The sequence below is a fragment of the Equus przewalskii genome, unplaced genomic scaffold (assembly GCF_037783145.1).
Source record: "Equus przewalskii isolate Varuska unplaced genomic scaffold, EquPr2 ChrUn-13, whole genome shotgun sequence".
In the NCBI taxonomy this organism is placed as follows: Eukaryota; Metazoa; Chordata; class Mammalia; order Perissodactyla; family Equidae; genus Equus; species Equus przewalskii.
The window spans coordinates 397,271-420,638 of NW_027228750.1; the positions used below are offsets into that span (position 1 = coordinate 397,271).

General features: G+C 36.9%; 1 protein-coding gene across 1 annotated transcript; it reads left to right on the forward strand.

Moving 5' to 3' along the window:
- The first annotated feature begins 803 nt into the window (after positions 1 to 803).
- On the forward strand, positions 804 to 23,308 carry SEC22B (SEC22 homolog B, vesicle trafficking protein). The gene is made up of 5 exons (XM_008532493.2): positions 804 to 1,244; positions 9,182 to 9,291; positions 11,941 to 12,101; positions 14,708 to 14,854; positions 18,385 to 23,308. Exons 1-5 carry the CDS (start codon positions 1,170 to 1,172, stop codon positions 18,537 to 18,539), a joined length of 648 nt encoding a protein of 215 aa, XP_008530715.1. The 5' UTR covers positions 804 to 1,169; the 3' UTR covers positions 18,540 to 23,308.
- The last annotated feature ends 60 nt before the right edge of the window (positions 23,309 to 23,368 follow it).

Genomic DNA, 23,368 nt, shown 5'->3' on the forward strand with positions numbered 1-23,368 from the left:
CTACAGTTAAATGTTAAGACCAGTTGCAACAGGATTAAGAGTGTAGGATTTGGATTCAGCCTCAGCTCTAATCTTGTTCCCATCACTACTAGCCATATCATTTTGGAAAAATCACTCTCTGAGGCTTTTTCTCCAACTACAAAGTGGGGACCTAATAGTGAACAACCTTACGGGGTTGTTTGGTTAAATAACTAGCACTTAGCAGTGTTCTATTAATGCAAATGCCAACTCTAAGTGCTCAATAAAGAGTAGTTGTTATTAATATAACAATAAATGTAAGAGTTGTATAACTTTTTTTTGGTTTACAAAACTCATGCACCTACATTTTCTCATTTACTATTAAAAATCCTGACAGACAGAAAACACCTCCATTCTGGAGATGGGGACATCAAAGAAAAGAGAGATGGTAACACTTCCTCAAGTAGAACTGCCTAGACGTTGCTCCAGTAGGTAGTGAATGCCCAGTTACTGGAAGTTCTAGCAAGGTTATCCTGCTACCCATCATGATAGATGTGGGAGAGAGCCCAGCTTTTGGAAGGGTGACTGACCTAGGTGATTTCTGAGGTCCTGTACTAGGCCATTTATTCACATACAATAAATATTTATTTTTTACCAGAAACAGCACAAACAAACAAGCAAAAACAAAGAAAGACAAAAATCTCTGCCTAGAAATATATGAGTAGGGAAAATATTATGTATAGAAAAATTAAATATGAAAATATATAGCCTGATTTTCAGTTTTTTCTGCATATCCAGCATCTAAGTACTCATTAACTCCCATCCTCCTTCCCAGCTCTCTCCCCAAACTTAGAAAATCAGGAACTAGAAAATTCTGTTTCAGTTTGTGTGCCATGCCCCCTCAGGGGTCAAAGCTTATTCGAAGTTTCAAATCCAGAAAAGTGGGCGGGGCCTTGGAAGTTTCTGAAGGTGGAAGCAGAGACCGCGGAACTAGTGTTCCGGTAGTTGCGGTTCTCGGCGGGAAGTCAATTCTGGGGACCGGTAGTGGAACGCTCTGGAGCTTACTTCCGGCCACCTCAGCGGGAAGCGGAGACGCAAGCAGCTGGATCTTCGGCAAGTAAGGTAGAGGTACGACTGCCGTCGCGGCGGAGGAAGTCAAGGCGACGCCTACGGCCGTGCGGGCCACTGTCGGGTCCCTGTAGCCTGCGAAGATGGTGTTGCTCACGATGATCGCCCGGGTGGCAGACGGGCTCCCGCTGGCCGCCTCGATGCAGGAGGACGAACAGGTGAGGTGCTAGGTCCCCGCGACCTCGAACCCATGCCAGAGCGGGCTGCTCTCAGCGCTGGATTCCTTCTTAGGAGACAGGAGACCCTAGCGGCCTCCCAGGCGCGCCGGACCCCTCCCACGTGCTCATTTAGCCTTTGGGAGCGGAGAGACTACCTGTTAGAAGAAATCGTTCCTGAAGGCGGAGGTGGATTGGTGTTACCTGTTTCTCTTTAGAAAAACGCTCTTGGAGAAGGGATAAGTTCGGCTGATTGTTATCACCCGGTGCCCTGTCACTCTTTAGGGACTTTGTTAAAATTTAGGATTTCTAACTTTTTGCTGCTAATAAGGCTGACTGACAGGTCCTGGGAAAAATCAGCTCGAGTTCTTACGGCTCCTTCTACTGTGGCACCCGATCCTTGACCTCGCTTGCTGACATCTTTTGAAAGTGGATGAGGTAATATTGCCACATGTAGGCGCCCGTTTGAAGTTCAGTACAGTACCTTCTTTAAAGGTTATGCCCAATTCCCTCCTCCTCCGATAAGCCTTAGTAAATTCCTACTGTTGGACTTATAACCACTGTGTTATATTCCTGTAATAGTTTGTACCTTTACTGTTTTCCTTTGCCTTTTAATAAATTGGGTTTCCTAGATTGGGTTTCCTAGCAGGCAGACGACAGATCTTAGTCATCTTTGTGTTTCCCATAGCTTTTCCAACAGCAGCTTTGTGCTAATATCCTCAAAAATGTGCTGAGTTGATTAAAAAACAACTCCAGATATCTTGAAAGGAAGCTACTTTCTGCCTTAGAATCGCACGGGAAATTTCTGTTGTGAGACAAGTTTCTGGAGCAAGGTTAGTGGGGTCCCTGAAGAACTGAGGCTGAGAATGAAATTTATATAACTAAAGTGATCAGTTTTATTTTACCTTCTCATACAATCTAAGCAGTGTTTTGGAAAAAATCTCAAGGCCTAAAAAAAGATGAGTTCTAAAAAAAAGTATTTTGCACATATCTTTTATTGGACTTTTCATTCATATATTCATGGGAAAAAGTAATTAAGCACATCAGATGGGCCAAGCATGATGCTAATGCGGAGGGTTGAGGGACATCGTCCCTACTTTCATGGAGCTTACAGTTTATGGGAAAGTTAGGTGACTAACAATTATAATGTAGTATAACCCCTGTGGAAGAGGAAGAAGGTTCTGTGGTTGAACATGAAAAAGGTATCTAAGTTGATTTGGGGAGATTCATTCCACAAAACAAAGTCTAAACATTGATTTTAAAAATGTGAAAAATATATCATGCCCTGAATTTTCAACTGTGAAAAATTTTTCTCTTCTCCAGTTTGTTAAGAATTTTCTAGGACTACTCTGCAGAAGGAGTGAAGTTGTTAAAATGAATGCAAGAACAAGGGAGATGGTGTGGGGAAATTTCCCTTGAAGGATATGTAGTTTGACTGAGAAACAGTTTTCCCAGGGTGGGAAAATCTGGTCAGTTTTCCAACTATTGCGATGAATTCCAGCGTGCCGAAGAATATAAAGTAGATTTGAAAGTCTACTTACTGTTAGTAGGCCTTTACTCTGCTTTGATACTTGGTTGAAAAATTATTTGATATATTGTGTTTCTTAATTTAATTCCAAATTAGGTAGCAGTCTACTAAGGTGGATTGCTGTGTTTAATTGACAAGGAAAGATATTTTACACATAAATATTTTTGTGCTTATAATTCCATTGTGATTTCCTTTAGGAATTTTGATTTTGAATGATGAAGGCTTTCCTAAGCTTTTAATATGTGCAAAAATATGAATCTAGACTTATTTTTACTCTTATAATAGAATTTGGAACATTTAGAGAGTGCCTACTACATACCAAGCCTGTGCTAGGCCTGTTGAGTATGTGATTTCATTCTATCTTCATAACCAACCATGTTATTATAGGTACTGTTATTGTCACCATTTATAGATAGTGAAACTCTGAGGCTTAGAGAGGATAGGTCTCTTGCTTAAAGTCACACAGGTCATAAGCATAACAGAATTTTTCATCAGAGTTTCTTTGGCACTGTTGACATTTTGGTATGGATAATTCTTTGTTGTGGGAAACTGTCCTGTGCATTGTAGGGTGTCTAGCAGCATCCCTGGCTTCTACACCTTAGATGCCAGTACCTCTACCACCGCCTTTCCTCTGGTTGTGACAACCAAAAATATTTCCAGACATTCCCAGATGTCACCGGGGTGGGGGTGGGGGTGCAAAATCACCCCTAGTTGAGAACCACTGGTTTTTAATCAATGTCTCTAACTCCAAACTAGAGCCTTAGCAGCTTATCGCTATACTTTACTGCCTTGTTCTTAGTCTTTGTAATAATGTATTTACTTCTTAGAGTCCAGAAATAACTTTTTCAGATGAGTATCTCCACCAAATAGTTTTATAGTTAAGCACCCTAACAGTCCAGGCCAAATAATACCATGTACTTTTTCAGTTATTTACACTGATAATAAATATATTTCAGATAGTTACTAGGTGCTAGTCCCTGTACAGGCTGCCTTATTACTGAGGATGAAAAGTTATTCAGATAATACAATAGAGTAAAATTAAAAAGCCATACAGGCAGAGGATCTTATACACTGTTTCCTCTGTGCTTTGCTGGAAATGTAGGCCTAGGGTGGGTAGAGGGATAGGTTTTCTGTTCAAACCTAGACTCTTTAAATGATATTCTATCTGTTTCCTTTCTTCATTTCTCATGTTTCTCCTTTTCAGATGTTTGCAATTTCTTTATCTGCCTTTCTGTTCAACCTCAAAATGAACCATATTCTCTTCTCTTTCATTTTGCCTCTTCTTTGTAGACTTGAAGAGGATATTAGATCTAACCAAGTAGACAGCAGGGAGCCCCAAGAGAGCAGATAGTCTGTTGTACAGTGAAACTGCCACACACCCCCAACCACCGTGGGTTGATTAATCACCTTACTGTCATTCCTTTTAGAGGAAAATAGTTCTTGGTGCTGCTGGCCTTTGACCAGCTGAGTCCAACAGATTTAAAGGTGATAAGAGCTTAGCTAAACATTCTTGTAGAGGCAAAAGATGGCATTTGATACAACTAGCTGTTCAGCAGTCCTAGGTGACAGCAATAAAAAGTATTGTGATTTTGTGGCAAATTCTACCCTGTAGCTTTTGTGTTATATACAGAACCAAATCCTAAATATGCTACTCGTCGACCTCAGATTAGTTTCAGAATTTGTCCAGACATTCACATCCACTTCATTACTGGATTCCTAACAGGTATCTTTTCCTTATACTGTATACAAGGCTCATCAAGTCTGTTCTAGATGAAGTAGAAAACAGAATTAGGACATCTAATCTAACTATTTTTAGATAGACTGCCTGACTGTGGGCCCTTTGTGACTTTTATCTTGAAAGCAAACTGAAGGTTTATCTGTAAGGAGGAGATTATATTGTTTTGTGAGATCTAGATCAGAGCTGCCACGTGGTTTCTTGAGCATTTCCTATGAATTAGATTTAATGTTAAATAGTAAGACAGTACCTAGAAGGCAGGTCTACTGTCATTGAAGCAATGTTAATTGTAGAGGTGGTATAACATGCTTAGGAGCAGGGCCTCCAGAGCTAGACTGCCTGGGTTCAAGTCCCAGCCCCTCCCCTTATTGGCCCCAAGTCCTTGGGCAAGTTTGACTTCTCAAATATAAAATGGGCATAATAAGTCTAATCACCTCATAGGGTAGTTCTAAAGATTATATGAGTTAAATTATGTAAAGTGTTTAGAAAAGTGGCTGGCAGAAAGAGAGAGTACTTTCATTTAATTTCATTTGCCTATTTCTGAAGAGTCTTTTCTAATTCCGTTTTGCCTTTCTTAAAGTTTATGGACTAGAATTGTACATAGTGTGGTAGGTACAAATATGCAATAATCAGGAATGGATGAATAAATAATTTTTCCCATTCTAAAACTAATCCATGCTTATTGTAGAAAATTCAGTAAATATGTACAAACAAAAGGACTGAGATGTTAATGGTGATTATTACCTCTATAATTGCTACTTAAATTATATCTATTTTGATGTATAACCTTAATCCTTGCATGTGTGTATAAAATTAAATGATGGATAGTACTGTAAGACTGTTCCACCTAATTTTTTTCACTTAATATATAATGAATATTTTCTCATATCATTGAATATTATACATCATTTTAATGGCTCTATAGTATTCCAGTATATAAATATACCATGTTATTTAACCAGTCCCCTATCTTATTATTGAACATTTGTTTTTTATTTTTATATGCATTTGTAGTTACTTTTTAACATATATATGTGTGTATGTATGTTTTCAAAGTTGTGAAATTGTTGAATAAAACAGTATGCAAAATTGTATAATTTCTAATGCATATAGTCAAGATGACTACCAGAAAGACTGTGCCAATATTGTGTTCTGTGGAGTGGTGATGCTTACTGAACCAGCAAGGTAAAATGTTGGTTGGCATGCCATAATCCCTATTGTAGATATGCCCCCAGTGTCATACATGGGCAATCACTGCTTTGTTCATTGTAAATCCCTGGAATTGCACATGCTTTTGGCCACAGCTTCTTGCAGTTGATACAGTTGTTAGGCTTTTTCTCTCAGGTTGCAGTAATGTTTACAATGCCTTTTATGAAGTCGAAGGACTTGTACCAGTCTTTATTTGACTGACAGGTTTTGCCATCTGTTTCTTTCACTGGTTCCTTAAGGTGCTCACCTGCCTTTCGCTGTCAAAAAACGTATAACATCTGTGGTTGTGTTTATTTTAGAAAAGCCAATGTCTAAAAAGCCCAATGTCTCAGTTCCACCCCCGAGATACTGATTTAATTGGCGGGGGTGAAAATTGGGCATGAGTAGTTTTTTTAATATCCCCAGGTGATTCTAGTGTGAAGCCCAGGTTGAAAATCATTGATCTATATTGATATTATTTCTTGGTACTTTCATAGCATTTCCGACTTTATTTTCATCCCTTTTATCTACTGTTGTGGAGTCAGATCTCTTTCAAATGCCATGTAATAGCATTGGTGAAGCCAACGGATTGGCAAGTACCATTCAAATGTAGGAACATAAGATATTGTGCACTAGTTCAAAGCGTGTGATACTATTTGCTCTCCTTTTTTGACTGACAATTATGAAAATATATATGTTACATGTTAGATATATACCTCAATAAAAATAGATTAAATAAAATGGTGAACTAAAAATTTCATTATGAATAAGGAAGTGAATAAGGAAGTAAATGGCACTGCTATATTAGCAATACTGTTTCATATGATACTGTTAATATGTATTATAATGTTGATTATTATAAAGTATTATTAATATATAAAACTGTATGTATATATATACACACACATGCATACATATATACATTAATATAGAAATATTTCTTAAATGAGCAGCATTATAACAAATCATTGCCAGAAGGACAGTGCTAAACAACATTAATCTACAAATTGATACTTCTAGTGGTCTCTGCCTAACTCCCCTGGTTCGTTTATGCTGATTTACTTCCTTATTCCTATTGAAATTTCTAGTTCACTATTATATTTAACCTATTTTTTTTGAGGTATATATCTAACATATAGCATTATATTAGTTTCAAGTGTACAACATGGTGATTTGATATTTGTATACATTGCGAAATGATCACCACAATAAGTCTAGTTACCATCCATCACCATACATAGTTAAAAACTTTTTTTTTCTTTTTCTTTATTTCTTGTGATGAGGACATTTCAGATTTACTCTCTTAATAGCAGCTTTCAAATATGCAATATAGTATTATTAACTGTAGTCGCCATGCCTTACATTACATCCCCATGATGTATGCATTTTATAACTTTAAATTCTTACCTTTTGACCCCCTTCACCCATTTCACCAAACCTCTACTATCCTCCCCTCTGGCAACCACCAGTCTGTTCTCTTTATCTGTGAGCTCAGTGTTTTGTTTTGTTTGTTTATTTTGTTTTTTAGATTCCACATATAAGTGAGATCATAATGTATTTGTCTTTCTCTGACTTATCTTACTTAGCATAATGTCCTCAAGATCCATCCATGTTGTCACACATGGCAAGATTCTATTATTTCTTATGGCTAAATATTAGTCCGTTGTGCATATATACCACATGTTCTTTATCCATTCATTCTTTGATGGACATTTAGGTTGTTTCCGTATCTTGGCTATTGTAAATAATGTTGCAATGACCATAAGGGTGTATATATCTTTTTGAATTAGTGTTTTCATTTTCTTCTGATAAATACCCAGAAGTGGAATTGCTGGATTATATGATAGTTCTATTTTTAGTTTTTTGAGGAACCTCCATACTGTTTTCCATAGTGGATACAGCAGTTTACATTCTCACCAGTAGTGCGCAAGGGTTCCATTTTCTCCACATCCTCGCCAGCACTTGTAATTTCTTATCTTTTTGATAATAGCCATTCTAACAGGTGTGAGGTATTACCTCATTGTGGTTTTGATTTGCATTTCCAGTTCACCATTTTAAATATAGCTTAGAGTCCTGTACTTGTACATTTGCTTATCTGCCATGTTCACAATTTTATCATTGCTTCCTTGTTTTTACTCTTAGTTCAGTGGTTCATGTCAAGAATTTTAAGATTTCACTTTGTATTTTCTCAAACTTAGACCTCAGATCCAGTCCCTGGGAGAATCTCATATAAATACTTTTCTATTTAAACGTTTAGGGATTAAACATCTACCAAGGGGAGATAGTGTTTCTTTCAATCCAAAATAAAATAATTCCTCCCATCACATGGCAAAAGTTATTGGATTTTTTCCCCCCAGTATGTGGATAAATAACTAATACATATTGGCTTCCCAGTCTTCCTGCACTTCTTTTCCCTTTTGGATCTAGTAGATGAGTGAGGTCTGATTTTCTCCTTTTGAAATGATGCTGCTATTTCCCCCAGTAGACTATTTTCCCTCTTTAAAAAAAAAAAAATTTAGGGGCCGGCCCAGTGGCACAGCGGTCAAGTGCGTACATCCTGCTTCGGCAGCCCAGGGTTCACCGGTTCATATCTCTGGGGCAGACATGGCACCACTTGGCAAGCCATGCTGTGGTAGGCGTCCCACATATAAAGTAGAGGAAGTTGGGCACGGATGTTAGCTCAGGGCCAGTCTTCCTCAGCAAAACGAGGAGGATTGGCAGCAGTTGTTAGCTCAGGGCTAATCTTCCTCAAAAAAATAAAAAATAAAATAAATAATTAAAAAATTTTTTAAATCATTTAGAAATTGTTCAGGAAAATATTGCCTGTAATTCTATCATCTGAATATTATTATTTTCATTTTTGTATACATACATCCCTTGCCATGCAGACTTTTGCTGTCTGAACTTGGGAACCAAATAGATTTGTTCAGTAGTGGATATTTGACTCTCCTATCTTTGTCCTTACTCTTCCTCATTTTTACCTAGTTGCAGTTAGAGTGTTCATAATAATTTGCAGTCATGGCTACACACATTTAATTTTGCTTGAATGCTCCATACTGTAACACTTTGTGGAAGATTTTGCTTGGTATTCCAGCATAAGAATGAGATTCATTAGTCTGTTGTTCCCAGGATTTCCCCCTGAGTATAGAACATGTGAGTTCTGTGCCAGTAACTATGCAAGTGAAGTGGAGGAGGGCGCTGACCTAACAATGGAAAGAACACTGAATTGGAAGTTAAGCCTGCTTTAAATGTAGTTGAGGGGTGCGTTTTTACTTCTTAGCAAATAACTAATGTGATTTTCTTGAAGAACTAGGAGTTCCGGTCTCCCCTTTTGCTCTAAAAGTAGGCCATGGTTCTTTTGTTAAAATGAGTCTTATTAACTTGTAAATGAAGGCCCTTATTCACATAGCATCCTCATAATGTGATGCTTCTCATAATTGAGACAGCTTTTTTTGTGGAAAATTCTTAAGTGAAGGTGTCTTCTTTCAGTCTGGCCGCGACCTTCAGCAGTACCAGAGTCAGGCTAAGCAGCTCTTCCGAAAGCTGAATGAACAGTCCCCTACCAGATGTACCTTGGAAGCTGGTGCCATGACTTTCCAGTGAGTATAATCTTGACTTCTTTGTAATCATTTAAGTATGAAATACGGTAAATATAAGTAACACCTGATAAGAATGGTAACATTTTTTTAGAAGTAAAAATAACTTTAAAAATATAGTCTCTTCATAGAAGCAACTTCCCTGGCTCTAATTCTCTGCAAATCTGAAATCTTGATTTTTTTATTCAACTTGTATACAGTAATTTAACCTGTTAATCCTGTGTCTAGTGATAACTTTTTACTTTAGGAGCTTCTTGGAGCCACACACATGTAGGTTAGTACCCTTGCTCAAACATTTACTAACAGTGTAACCTTGAACAACTCACAGGCCTCAATTTCCTCTATAAAATAGGGAGAATAATCATAGTTTTGTGAAGATTATGAGGGAATCCATGTATATCTCTTAACATCTTGGCTGGTACATAGAGAATAGTCACTAAGTGTTAGTTATTAGTTAGGAAAAAGAAAATTATAAAGGCTAGTGTAAGAGCATCTCAGTCAGTATTTATAGACAGTGCATGCGGCCAAGAGAGAGATCAAAGGGACTTGATTAGATTTCAAATAATCTACAAATAATTGCTATTAAATGTTTAATACGTGTCAAGTTTGAAGGTGATAAAACAGGAAGGATTTAAAAAGTAAAGAGAGGGCAAGAAGATCAGAGGAAAATAAAAAAGGATTAGCTGAATAATCCTTGCTATTTTAGGAACTCAGATTATGTAGACTTGAGAGAAACCTGCTGTGTTTAATTTAAAAGGAAAAAAGAAAACCTCTACTTACCAGAAAACAAGCAAACAAGTATACAAAACCAAAACCAAAACCAAAACCAAACCCTGGCCTGTTGGTTAAGAAAGTAGTGGATGTTAAATTTCATAAAGTATTAATTTACATGGTATATGAAACATTTTCTATAAATCGAATTTTCAACATCAAAAAATATTGGAGGCACTTAATTATATAGTATCCATATCTCTACCATGGGTTAGGAAGAAAAGATCTAGGAAAGTTTTCATGGAATTGAAGAGATGTTCTTCTGCCTGGTTCCTTTAGGACCCTTATAGTGTCATCTCATCCTTTATTTCCATGCAAGAGCTATTTATTAAAGATTTATTCTTTGCCAGATCATGTTTTAAGTCCTGCCTTTAATGTCTGTAGCTTTTAATGAACTTATCCTCTTATTAGAGAGAGACACATATGCAAACGACTATACTATAAAACATTAATGGCAAGAAGTGCTGTAATTGGGATATAAATAAAATGCTTTGGAGGAGAGAGAAGGAAGCAAGAAATTCCCATTTGTAGGGAGTAAGTTTTAGGGAACGGTGTAGAGGGAGGGAGAATGCAGAGCAATCTCACAGAAAAAATTATAGTAGAATCGAACATATGAAAATGAACAAGATTTCTCTAGGTACATAAGAAAGTATTATGGTTAGAAAGGAACACTATAAGCAGAAGTCCATGAGGACATGAAAGAACCTAGCTTGTTGGAGAACAGGATGTCGTTTGGTGTGTTGGGATATATAATGGAATGCGGCCTGTACTTGTTTTGGAGGGCTACAGATACTATACCAAGGAGTACAATTTTATTTTATTGGTATTTAGGAATCCCTAGAGTTTTTAAGCAGGGTAATATGGTCATATTTACTTTTTAGGAATAAAACTGGTGGTTTAGAAGATGGTCTAGACTGACGGCAAGGAGACTGGTTAATCCAGGTGCCCAAGCAAGAGATAGGACAGCAGTATTATTATTATCAACATCATCATTATTACTATTATTTTAAAGGGTCTGCGAGATCATAGAATATAATAGACTATAAACTATGCTCTGTGGAGTCCTAGGATGCCTTAGGAACCACATATAAAGGGCAGGGATGGGGATGTGCATAATACTTTGGGGCCTTAAAGTCTTACTTAAAGAATTTATGACTTTATTTGCTATACGTATTGGTGTTCTGAACATAATTATTGCTAAAGGAAAGAATATTATGGTTGAAAAAACATTTGAAAACCACTGAATAACCTAACCTCTTTCCAAGGCTGCCTCAGACATGCAGTCATATGGCCCCTTCCAAAGTGCCAGGGAGCTCCCTCTCACAAGAGGAAGTCAGTTCTGTTATGGGATAGTTTCCACTTGATACAGAGTCCTCCTACCCTGGAAATTAGGCAATGTTATTAGTCTTCAGGTTCTTATGTTCTGTACCCAGTAAATGTCGTGGCATTAACTTCCAACTTTTAAGTATCCACAAAAATTTCCAGTTTCACTATTTTTCTTACAGCTGGAAGGAGTTTAAATATGTGTATACTGGTTTACCATAATACATAATCAAAGGTTAGATGGAGTCGCAACTCTGAGTTTTCAAGAAAAAGTCTTAGGTATTAAGGTATTTTAGTTGGAAAATTATGTGATGAATAAACAGTTATAATAAACATGTCTAAATATTCCTTTTGGAATATACTTCTAATCGTTGGAAGATGTTTGCTTTCTGATTCCAAGGATTTATGGTTTGAAATTGACTTTCTGATTTACTTAGCCTTAAAGGGCTTAGGTTAGAATCTTTTCAAAGTTTGTATGCCACTAAGAGTCTGTTTCAAATTGTTGGAGGTATTGTTACTCTACAAACAACGTTTCCATGCTTTTCTTTGTCTCTGCAGCTACATCATTGAGCAGGGAGTGTGCTACTTGGTTTTGTGTGAGGCTGCCTTTCCTAAGAAGTTGGCTTTTGCCTACCTAGAAGATTTACACTCTGAGTTTGATGAACAGCATGGAAAGAAGGTGCCCACTGTGTCTCGACCCTATTCCTTTATTGAGTTTGGTAAGTTTTTGCTCCTCACCTCTCTATGGAGGGAGCAAACAATATGGAGCAGCTATTTGTTACACTGATACAATGTTGACACATTTTTTTCTGATGTTTACTTACTGAAGTTTTGGATTCTGCCTCAGCTTCCTACCACCTCTTTTTGTCCTTTTGAATAATTGAGGCTTCCTTCTCATAAGTAATTTTCTCTGGTGGTTGATCTTTTCCCCATAAAGTTGTTTCCCTTTGCCCTTTTTTGTTTTTTGGTTGGATTCTTCATTAGGGTCAAGAACTGTGCCTAATGATCCACTTGACTGGCGCTGAGTTCTTCTTTCCCCCAACCCACAGATACACACACAGACATACACACACACAGTCAGGCTCATTTTATGGAGATCAAAATTTGGAAATCAGAAAGAATGGTGTTTTGTTTCTTTTATTAGAATAAGATCCCCTAGTTTAAAAAAAAAAGTACCAGAAGATAATGTGATATTGTTGTTGTTTGTACAGTTGAGTTGGTTCTGGTTCCTAGCGACCCTGTGAAGAGTAGAGTGAAACTCTGCCCAATCTTTTCCCACCATCCTCTCACCTTCCGGCAGTATATCAGACAATGCTTTGCTGCTTTCATAGAGTTTTCATGGCCATTTTTTTTGGAATTGGGTGGCCAAGACGTTCTTCCTGGTCTGTCTCAGTCTGAAAATTCTGCTGAAACCTGTCCACCATGGGTGACCATGCTGGCATTTGAAATACCCATGGCATAGCTTTCAGCATCACAGCAACACACAGCTGCCACAGTATGACAGCTGACAGACAGAATATGGTATTGGGGGATAACATTTACTACATGCAGAAGTAGTGAGCATGGGTATCCATATTTGTGCAAGAATTATAGAAGAACTCATCACTGGTCAGACCTGGTAGAGTGCCTCATGGCAACAGATCGAAGGAAATGTCCTAGGTACGGTAAGTAGAGGAAGTGAGAACAAGTATGATAAGACTACATCACTGACTTTTTAGTTAAAAAAGAAATTGGTTTTACTATCTGAATTTCTGAAGTGTTTCAAGTTTGCTAGATATGTGGGCCATCTTGCTTTTTAGAAATAAAGAAAATTTAATGAAACATTCTAGTGTTTCATAACTACAAACTCTACAAGTGCTGATTTTTATAATGGCCAAATTTTCAAATTTTATTTTTGTAGACAATAGAGGTCCAGTAAACCCAAGAAAAAAATAAGACTACGCTATCAGGGTCACACAGGACATAGTTTGTGCACTCAAATTAGCTTACAAGATTATGTACAAAGATATGAATGGGTTATGGGTGAACCACAAGGTGTAGTAACCTGAGACCAGTAACACAGTAATTGCTACCATCCCAAGGCCTGAGGGATAAGAGAAGGGAGCAGTTTCTTGAACTGGGAAGGAGAAAATTTATAGAGAATGCCAACTTGAGAGGAACAGTCACTTTTGGTGGAGGGACACTGCCAGTCCAAGGGGACTTGTCCAGGAGGAGGTAGGGGAATAAATAGCCTGATGTCATTATCCATTCTTCCTTACTCTTGGGGCTCCCCCCACTGGCTGAACCTAGCTAGAAGCTGGAGAGCAAGGAGCCCATGGATGTGGTCCATGCAGGTGAGCTTCCCAAGGCAGAAAGTAGAGTGCACAAGGCTGGAGAGGAGATCGAAAGAGGCAGATGAGGGGCCATCCCAGTGGCACAGCAGATAAATTCGCACGTTCTGCTTCAGCGGCCTGGGGTTTGCCAGTTCGGATCTCGGGTGTGGACCTACACACTGCTTGTTAAGCCATGCTGTGGCAGGTGTCCCACATATAAAGTAGAGTAAGGTGGGCACGGATGTTAGCTCACGGCCAGTCTTCCTCAGCAAAAAGAGGAGGATTGGCGGTGGATGTTAAGTCAGGGCTAATCTTCCTCAAAAAAAAAAAAGAGGAAAATGAAGGGTATTCAGCACACATAACTTAAGATTTTTGTCAAAAGTTAAAAATGCAATTTTTAGTAATTAGTCATTCTTCTTACGGTGTTGAGAAATACAGATATGGGCTGAACATGAATGAGACTGCAGTTTATAGTGGTATTCTGGGAAGCTCCCTATCACGTTTGCTTTATGTGAAGTCTGAAGTTTAAGAACAGTGTGAAATTGGGAATGTAGGTTAAAGAAAATACTTTAAGACAATGTTTTTCAACCTTTGAATGAGAATGTAACTCTTTTCCATGCTAGGCTGTTGTGATGCTAGATTGTTGCCAGCATCCTTTCCAGGGAATGTGTAGAGTTAAGTAAGGAAATTCTGAGAGTCCTTGGAATATAGTTTGAAAATTTCTGCTTTCAGGAAAGGCTTACTGTAGAGGGTTTTAATTTATCTAAGGATCCTGATAGCAGATACTTCTAATTTGAAGGTGTGCAAAGGAAATTTCTCCTGAATGATCATCTGTTATATCTTTACATTTTACAAATGAAGAAATCAAAACTCAAATTTGATAGTCAGTCAAGAGCTTGGTTAACCATGGTCAGTTGCAGATCCAGACCCAACTCAGAACTTGCATTCCCTACTTTAGTACTGTGATGGACATGAAAGAATTTGTTAATGATCACTTTTCTTTATCGTTCTAGATACCTACATTCAGAAAACCAAGAAGCTCTACATTGACAGTCGTGCTCGGAGAAACCTGGGCTCGATCAACACTGAATTGCAAGATGTGCAGAGGATCATGGTGGCCAATATTGAAGAAGTGTTACAACGGGGAGAAGCACTCTCAGGTACCTGAAAGCAGTAAGAGTCTTAGGAAGAAGTGGTTCTCATTCCATAGGCAAGGGTAGCTTACTTTGGGATACCTTTTTTCCTGTTAGGTTCTATCTAGCTACTGTTAAGAATTCCTCTCTCAGAGATAGGTAACATTACAAATCTCCCAATATGATACATTTTTTTCCCAGCAAGATTAGTTTTTGTTGAGTTGAAACAGTGTAGAAGTCTCATTACATATCAGAAACAATTATTGTTTCCAAGATGTTTACAAAATTAAGTAAATATTTACAGAAACATATAAGTAAGAAAAATGAAAAGAAGAATGAGGAAATTGTCAAAAGATTTATTTTAGTGGTTTCCTGAGTAGCCACTTTGAGAGACTTTACTGCTGCCAGATCAAATGTTATAAAGTGCCATTTTCATCAAGGCATTCCTCTGCTGGAAAACTTTTAGAATCTGTGCCTACAAGATCATATCTAATCTGGTCTCAACTTACTTTGCATTCAATCAGTCATTATTACCGAATGCTTGTAATGTGCAAGGCATCATGTTCTCTATAATGGAAGATAAGGAAATTGCAAACGTCTCTCATTCTCCCTAGTACAAGAACATTCTGCCTCAACCAGGTAGCTTCCTCACCATGCTGGACTTGTTCTTTAAGATCTGGATAACACCTGCTTCTTCAAAGAAGCCTTCCTGATTCCTATAGCCCATGTCACATTAATCTCTTTTGTCCTTTAAACTTTTAAAGTGCGCTTAGCTGCATGGTGTTTTTAGCACATCATGGTGTGTGTGTACATGTATTTGTGTGTACTTATTTACCTAATTTACCTTAAAATATACATATTTACCTAATAATTAAATCTTACCTAAGTGTTTAATGTGGTCATGTATTCTTTAAAGGTAGTATTTGTGTGTTTCATATCTTTTTCATGTACTTCTGTTATTTCTCTCACAGTAATGATCACAAGTAGATACCTTAATGAATATTTCTTGAATTCAACCTTGTTACATAATCATGGGTAAATGGATTTTCCTTTATTATGACTGCACATTTTAACCTTTATGTTTGTAGTCATTGTTTGTCCTAGCATATAGCTTCACACTCTTTAAACATCAGATTTTGGATAAGTGAGTCTGTGTAAATTTTTATCATAACAGACTTAACAGTTTTTATCTGGGATAAAGTACACCAGCACAAGAATTTTTCTTAAATCCAAAATTTATATATTGGCCAGTTTATCAAAAGTGTAAGGGATTCTCTTCTAAGTGCTGTGCTGTTGCTACAAAGGTGCTATGTTAATTGAAAAAGAAGTACATTTCTCCCCTCAAGTAGCTTCGTCTGATTGGGAAGATAAGGAACATTGTCACAGAATAATTCATAGACAGTATAAGGGAGCCAACATCAATTGAACCCTTACTTTGTGCTAGGCAATATAGTAGGGGGCCTTTACATATATCTTCTTTATTCTTTAGAGTAATCCCATTTGAAATGGGTGGTATCAAACAAGTTTTACAGATAAAGAAGCAGAGACTCAGAAAACTTAAATAGCTTACCAAAAGTCACACTCACTGCTAGTGCCTTGCAGAATTTGTTGGCCTCTGGAGTCCCTGTCCATCTTCAGTGTATGATAGTTTTAAATAGATAAATAGACAATAAGAGCTATAAAAGTTTAGAAGGAAGTAGATAAATGTGAAGTGGACAGGGACGATTTCTTGAATTTTGATAGATTAGGAAGGAGTGAAGAGAGTGGTATTTTAAGAGGAAGAAAAAACATCTGAAAAGAGCATATTTGAAGAACAGTAAAAAGATTAGCCTACTTCAAAAAATGTTTCTTCCTCCTTAAGTTTCTTGATAAAAAGCATCCATCTTTTATGCTTTTTTCTCTTTGTAATTTTTAAAGTTTAAGAGCTAGTCTGCTTTGCATTTAAGACCCAAGAATAGTTCCTATGGGTTCTTTCAGCAAGATCAAATTATGTCCTTTTTTACTGTGTAAATATACTTGTGTCTTATAAGCCATGGGTTTTGTTTTTTCGTTCAAACATGTCACCCTACTAGACTGTAAATTCCACAAATACAGGGATCACATATGTTTTGTTCATCATTGTATCCTCCAGTACTTCACATGGTGCCTGTAATGTAAATATTGCTAAATGACTTCTCCCAAAAGTGGCTTTGTCTTTATAGCATGTGTTTCAACATGTTCCTGTGTAGAGGAATTCTCTGACTATTCCGTATTTTATGTGACCTAGTAGTTGTTCTCCGCCCGGTTATTCTCAGCAGATTTAGATTCATTTAGCAAATATTTATTTATTGAGCACTGACTATATGCCAGTGCCTGTTCGAGGGCCTGGAGTTATAGCAGTGAACATAGTAGTTAAAAACCTCTGTCTAGAGGAGTGTACATTCCAGTACACTGGCTAGGAAGATTCCTGGCAGCGTTGTCATGGTTATTTCTCATCCCCTAACTTTTTTCTTGTGTGACTAGGTGTTTTTCTTACTTACAGGACAAGTTGCTAATTTAGAAGTGACTGTCTTGTCTGTGTTGCTAAGCAATGCCACATTTCTCAATCAAAACCAGTCTCTGTTAAGCAATTCTAGATATTCCAAAAGCATTCCCCAAGGAAGAACAAACAAATTCCGATTGCAAAATAGGGTTTTTCAAAAGTTTGAAGAAGTAGAAAGTTTGATAGAATTCCTTTATGTCAAACTGAGAATTTACTTTTTACTAAAATATGCCATATATTTTAGTCCAGTCTAGCTTGTGTCTATCTGGCTGTTTTCTAAGTGCTCAGTTAACAATTATAAGAATATAAACAATTATAAGAAGATAACAACATTACAAATGTTCTTATAGGACAAAAAACTTTGCAGAAGATTCTGAAAAGCTTAATTTAATAAATATTGGTGGTTTTCTAGCACCTATGATTGTATTTTAGTTACAGCTTTCCTATGTCTCTTGAAATAGAATTTCTGATAGCTTTACCTTCATAATAGTCTTTGCTATGTGGAGAATCTTACAAATTTGGTCACAGTCACCACTGTGAAGATGAATTATGAAGATGATTAATGTCAGCTAACATTTATTAAGTGTTTACCATATGCCAGCATTGTGCTCACTTTACAGGCACTCTCATATACCTGTAATCCTCTGACATAGTTAGTTATTATCCCCATTTCATAGTTGAAGAAACTGGGTCTTAGGGAGGCTGAGTGAGTTGGCCAATGTCGCATGGCTGGTTTAGCTGAGATTTGAACCAGAATCTGAGGCCAGAGCCTGTATTCCTAACTACCTTACTGTACAGCCTCAAGAATTTGAGTTAATTTGGTCTGATAGTTTAAAAATGCATTGTAGATTTTACAGTGCTTTGGGATCATGAGTTAATCAGTACTGGCCACTTTACCTTTAAAATAAAAATGATAATTAAAGCTTCATGGTTGTTTGGTATAGTGACACTCACTTTGGTTATTTTTATGTCTTAATACATTTGATAAAATACTTCCAGGGACTAATTAATGTTTTCCTTTTTTCCTCTTTGACAGCTTTGGATTCAAAGGCTAACAATTTGTCCAGTCTGTCTAAGAAATACCGCCAGGATGCAAAGTACTTGAACATGCGTTCCACTTATGCCAAACTTGCAGCAGTAGCTGTATTTTTCGTCATGTTAATAGTGTATGTGCGATTCTGGTGGCTGTGAAGTAATGAACCAGTCACTGGCAAGGGAGAACCTACAATTCGGCAGGTGTATGTTTTCAGGAAGCTGAGCTCACAGAGATGTGTATTAGAATCCAAGTGGAATTTCTGCCTCTAAAGACCTTGCAAGAAAAGATACGCCCTGAAAATGAAAGGTTACACCTCATTTAACGAAGCTTAACCCTGTGTAGAAAGTCTCTTGTGTGGGCAGAGGCTTTCTCTGGGTGCTAAGCCATATGTGTTAGGGAACAGTAGATTGTTTTCTTTTGTTTTTTCCCTCCCAGTGTTTTACATTTCTAAAACAGCACTGATCAGGGCATCCTCATTCTCTAGTGGAGCCATCAGTGAGGTTTGGCTTAACCAATCTGTGCTAGAAATAGTCTGCAATTCCTTCAGAGAAGGCAGCCCTTTGGGAAGATTTTTGACTCTATCTGATCAACATTCCTTTTGTTGGTGACATTTGTGAATTTCAGTAATCTGAGCTTTGGATGGCCTTTTAAATAAGAATCCAGTATGTAAAGGTTAATTGCTGTGCTGCAAAGATCTTGTCTCTTGGCCCCTGTAGGAAGTTAACCTTTGTTGTTTTTCTTTTGTGATATTTTGCTTATTGCACAATTGCTTTAGGGTTAAATGAATTATATTAAGATGCCTTGAAATTATATTATAGCACTCCTTGATTAAGAAGCTAAAATGTTTTCTGTCATTTACTCCTTAAAAGACTTAAATTAGTTTCGGACATTCTTAATGTTATTTTTCAGCATCTGGTTTATGTTAATATAAGAGTGAGAATAGCTTATAGATAGCCACAGGCCCCTGATGTAATGAGAAGAAAGGCCTGCTCGTAACTACAGCATTGTCCTGCCCCTTTCTCACTTTCTCCATTACAGTTTTCCCCACATTCTTTTCCTCCTGCCACAGTTTGCTAACATTTTTTAAATTCTTCTGTGACCATTAGTTTCGTGTCCCATAAACATCCTCTCAGGATATTCTCAAATTTCAAAATGGAAAATGTTCAGCTGTGTAGTTAATTAAATTTAAATTTTTGCATAGCAACTGCTCAAACTACTAAATACATTTATCTGAGAAAGTCTCTGAGAGTACTTCATACCTCCTTCAGTCTATGTAAATTCCCTGAGAATGTTCTAGAGATAGATTAATCATTTACAGTGGCTTCTGTTAACAAATAAAAGTACCTATGATTTCTCCCTTTTTTGCTCAGGGATGATAGGGGTTTCCTTTTACCTTCTGAGGTAGGATTTTTTAAGTGAGAAGAACAGGACTTTTAAATAGTGTCACAAGGGTCTACAATATAACCTATAATTCCTACACATACTGCAAATATTTCTTTAAATTGTGCAGGAAAATGAGCCAACTTCTTATTTCTTCACATCTTTGGAAAGAACTTTAACCAGTAAGCAATTTTATAACTTTAAGAGATCATCAAAGCTACTGTCCTGATTCCTGATAGAGAAAAAAATCCTGTTTCCTTATAACAAGGCAAGGAGAAATGCTTATTTTATTCCTGATAATTTACAGAGCTAGAATACAATTTTTTTTTCCATTTTGAACCTAAATCTGCCAATTAGAGTTTGGTGCATGAAATAGGAAGTTACTTTTTATAGAGAATAAGTGCTTTTAAGGCCCTAAAAGCCTTGTCCCTAAGTAATGATGTTGATAATAAAAGCCTTTGAAAGGCTAAAAACCTAAGTAGTGGTACCATAGCATTTGGTACTTCTAAATGAGTGGAGAGTGGCAGCTCGTTGAGAGTTGCATGCTGCAACCACGTGTTCAGCAATGAAATAAATACTTCTAGAATGTTCCCTTCAGTGTGCAGTTTTGTTATCTAGTTAATTTATGTACACATATCCTTCTAGGTACATTTCTACCTAAACTCAGTGGGTTAATTAAAAAAATGAGAAGCAGGAGATGAGGAACAAAGGAATAAGAAAGTAGTTTAAGATTATGATGATAGAAAAATGAAAGAAAAAGACTGTCATAATATGTCTCCTACTTCTGTTCTTTATTGGAGGTAGTGGGAAGATCTGACTGGATGAAATGTATCAGCAACCAAACAGACATCTAAAATAAAATGTGATAAACAACTATACAGGGTTGTTAGGGGCACATTAAGAAAGGACACCAAATTTACTTTGGAGAAGAGTGTAGTAAGAGGAGAAATAGGGTATTCTAGACAGAGTCAATGGCTTGTGCAAAGTCATGAGTTACAAAGAACAAGGCACGTTTTGGAGATGGTTATTAGCTTGGTTCACCTTAATTCATAGCGTTAGTGTAGGCAGTTGAGACTTGAAAAAGAAACACTAGACTGGTATACTATCATAAAAGGACTTTGCTGCCCTAAGGTGTTTAGACTACACTAACATCAGTGGCAAGAGATGACATCACATTTATAGTTTCAAGTGATCATTCTGGCCATAGTTTTAAAAGATATATTAGAGACGGATAAGCCTGGAAATAGGGAGATGAAACTAAGGAGCCATCCAAGGTAGAATGAGACATAGGAGACAGATTTCAAGTGATTTTCAAGAAAAGAGTCATCCCAGGTATCAAATAATAACTAATGTTTACATAATGCTTTCTTTGTTAGGAGCTTATTTAATTTTATTCTCACATTGACACTTTATTTTATTCTCACATTGGTGTTTTGAAGTAAGTACTGTTCATACCATATGAATGAAGCAACTTTATAACGGTTACCACTCTGAGGCACAGAAGAGTTAAGTAATTTGTTCAAAGTTGCAGAGCTAGAAAGTGATGAAGCTAAGAATTGAGCCTAGTAGTTTGGCTCCAGAGTCTTGCTTTTCTCCACTATATTATACCACCAAGAGGTCAAATAAGTACCAAAAAATGTATTTTGAATTTAGTGATTAGGAACTTAATCATACAGGTAGAAGTAATTCCAGAGAAGTGGGGACAAGTCAGATTGCAATGGGTTGAGGATCATGTGAACCACTAGGAAGTAAACATGTAGAACTCCTCTTACAAGTAGCTTCTCTGGTGGTTATGACATTGAACTTCATAACATACTTTAGTTGAACGTGTCACAAATATTAAAATGTAGCAGTATTTGGCACATTGTACGTACATATGTTCATTAACTGCCTAACAGTGGTTCTTAGCCTTTTTGGAAAACCTTTAAAAATCTGATGAAAAGTATGTGCCTTTACTCCAGAAAAATGTTCCTGTCTATGTGCATACCAAGTATCACATACTATGTCAGGGTATTCAAGAACTCCATAGAGCCCATTCGTGACCTAGTGGTCCATGATTCCCCAGTTAAGAACTCCAAATATATAAGATGTGGAGCTCAAAGGTAAGTACCCAAAAGCCTTGAAAACTGTCCAGCTGTGGTGAATTGGAAGAATTCTGCAGTTTGAATTAACTTCGTGGATGAGATGCATTCTTGAGAAATTGTGTACCCAAAAAAAAAAAAAAATTTCCTGTAGTGCTTTCAGGGATCTGGTTCTATAGAAAAAAATATACATTTAAGAATATTAAAACTTATAGTTTCTTCTATCAGTGGGAAGTCTTATAAAAGCAAGTTAAGAAGGCAAATGGATAATCATTTCTGCACACACGGTATTTAATACATGTATAAGAAAACATCTCATAATTTAAATTCTCATCTTATTGGGAGTTGCATGACTAAGGGCAGAAGTGGTGGTGGCCACACAATTAAGGCTTTTGGTTAGCGTATTTAGCAGAACTGACTGAGCCCCACCTGGTTGTCATTTCAGCTCAGCAAAAGGCAAAGAGCAGTGGTTGTATAGATGTTACTACTGTAACTGCACATTAACTGATTGGATTAAACAGCTTGTACTGTAAAGGTCCCCAAAGAAAAATTTGTAGCATGTCTGACATAGTTTGAGATAGAATGGGCAAATTTGGTCTCACATCCCACTCATTACAGACAGGGTTGACCCAATAGTGTAAAACTATATCGAGCAATTTAACCACTCAGTTCTAATAAAGTTTATTTCAAGTGCTGTAACTGAATTCATGTTTTAGATTAGACAAATTGTTGTAAATTTGGTTTCCATATACTAATCAAGACTGGATTGTTTTTTTCTCCCATAACCTTTATTTATTGAGCACTGTGTATTAGGCATTTTGCATGTATTATTACAGTCCTCATAACCATTTTCCCAGCTTGCCCAAGGTCACATAGCAAGTTGAAGTCCTTAGGTTCAGTTCCAGGACTGCTGGACCCCTAGTCAGTCAGTACACTATACTGTTGACTGCTCCTGAATGATGATGTAAACGCGTTCTTAAGCTCTGGTGTTTCAGTTTGTCCTGTCGGGTTAGTTTGCCTTTTTTTAAAAGGGTAAATTAATTTTTATGATTTCGTTATTCCCATCTCCTTTTAATTTACTTCTCTGTCATTTCTCCCTTTGTTCCTTTTTAATATTTTGTGCTCTTGAGTTCTTTTTTGCCCTTTCTCATGCTTGGTTTGTAATACATCTTATTTTATTTGCTCGCACTTTTTCATTTTATCTCAATGTTAATTCAATGTTTATTTACATCTGAATCACTGAAGGTTTAGCGAAGTGATTTTTAAAAATAAATCCCCCCTTTTTTCCTGTTTTTTCCCCCATTCTCTGCTCTTTTTCCTCCACTCTTTCTCTTCCCTTCTTTTATCCCTTCCCATTTTACTTCATTTCCCTAGATGGTATTTGTACTTAGGAGTTAATGTAATGCTACAACTTTGTTTCTGCAAGCGAGAGCTTCAAAATAAACTGTTATGTTTACTCTTTATTTTTAGACCTTAATTCATCTTACCTTTTATTGATTTTATAATAAACTGTTCTATGCAAT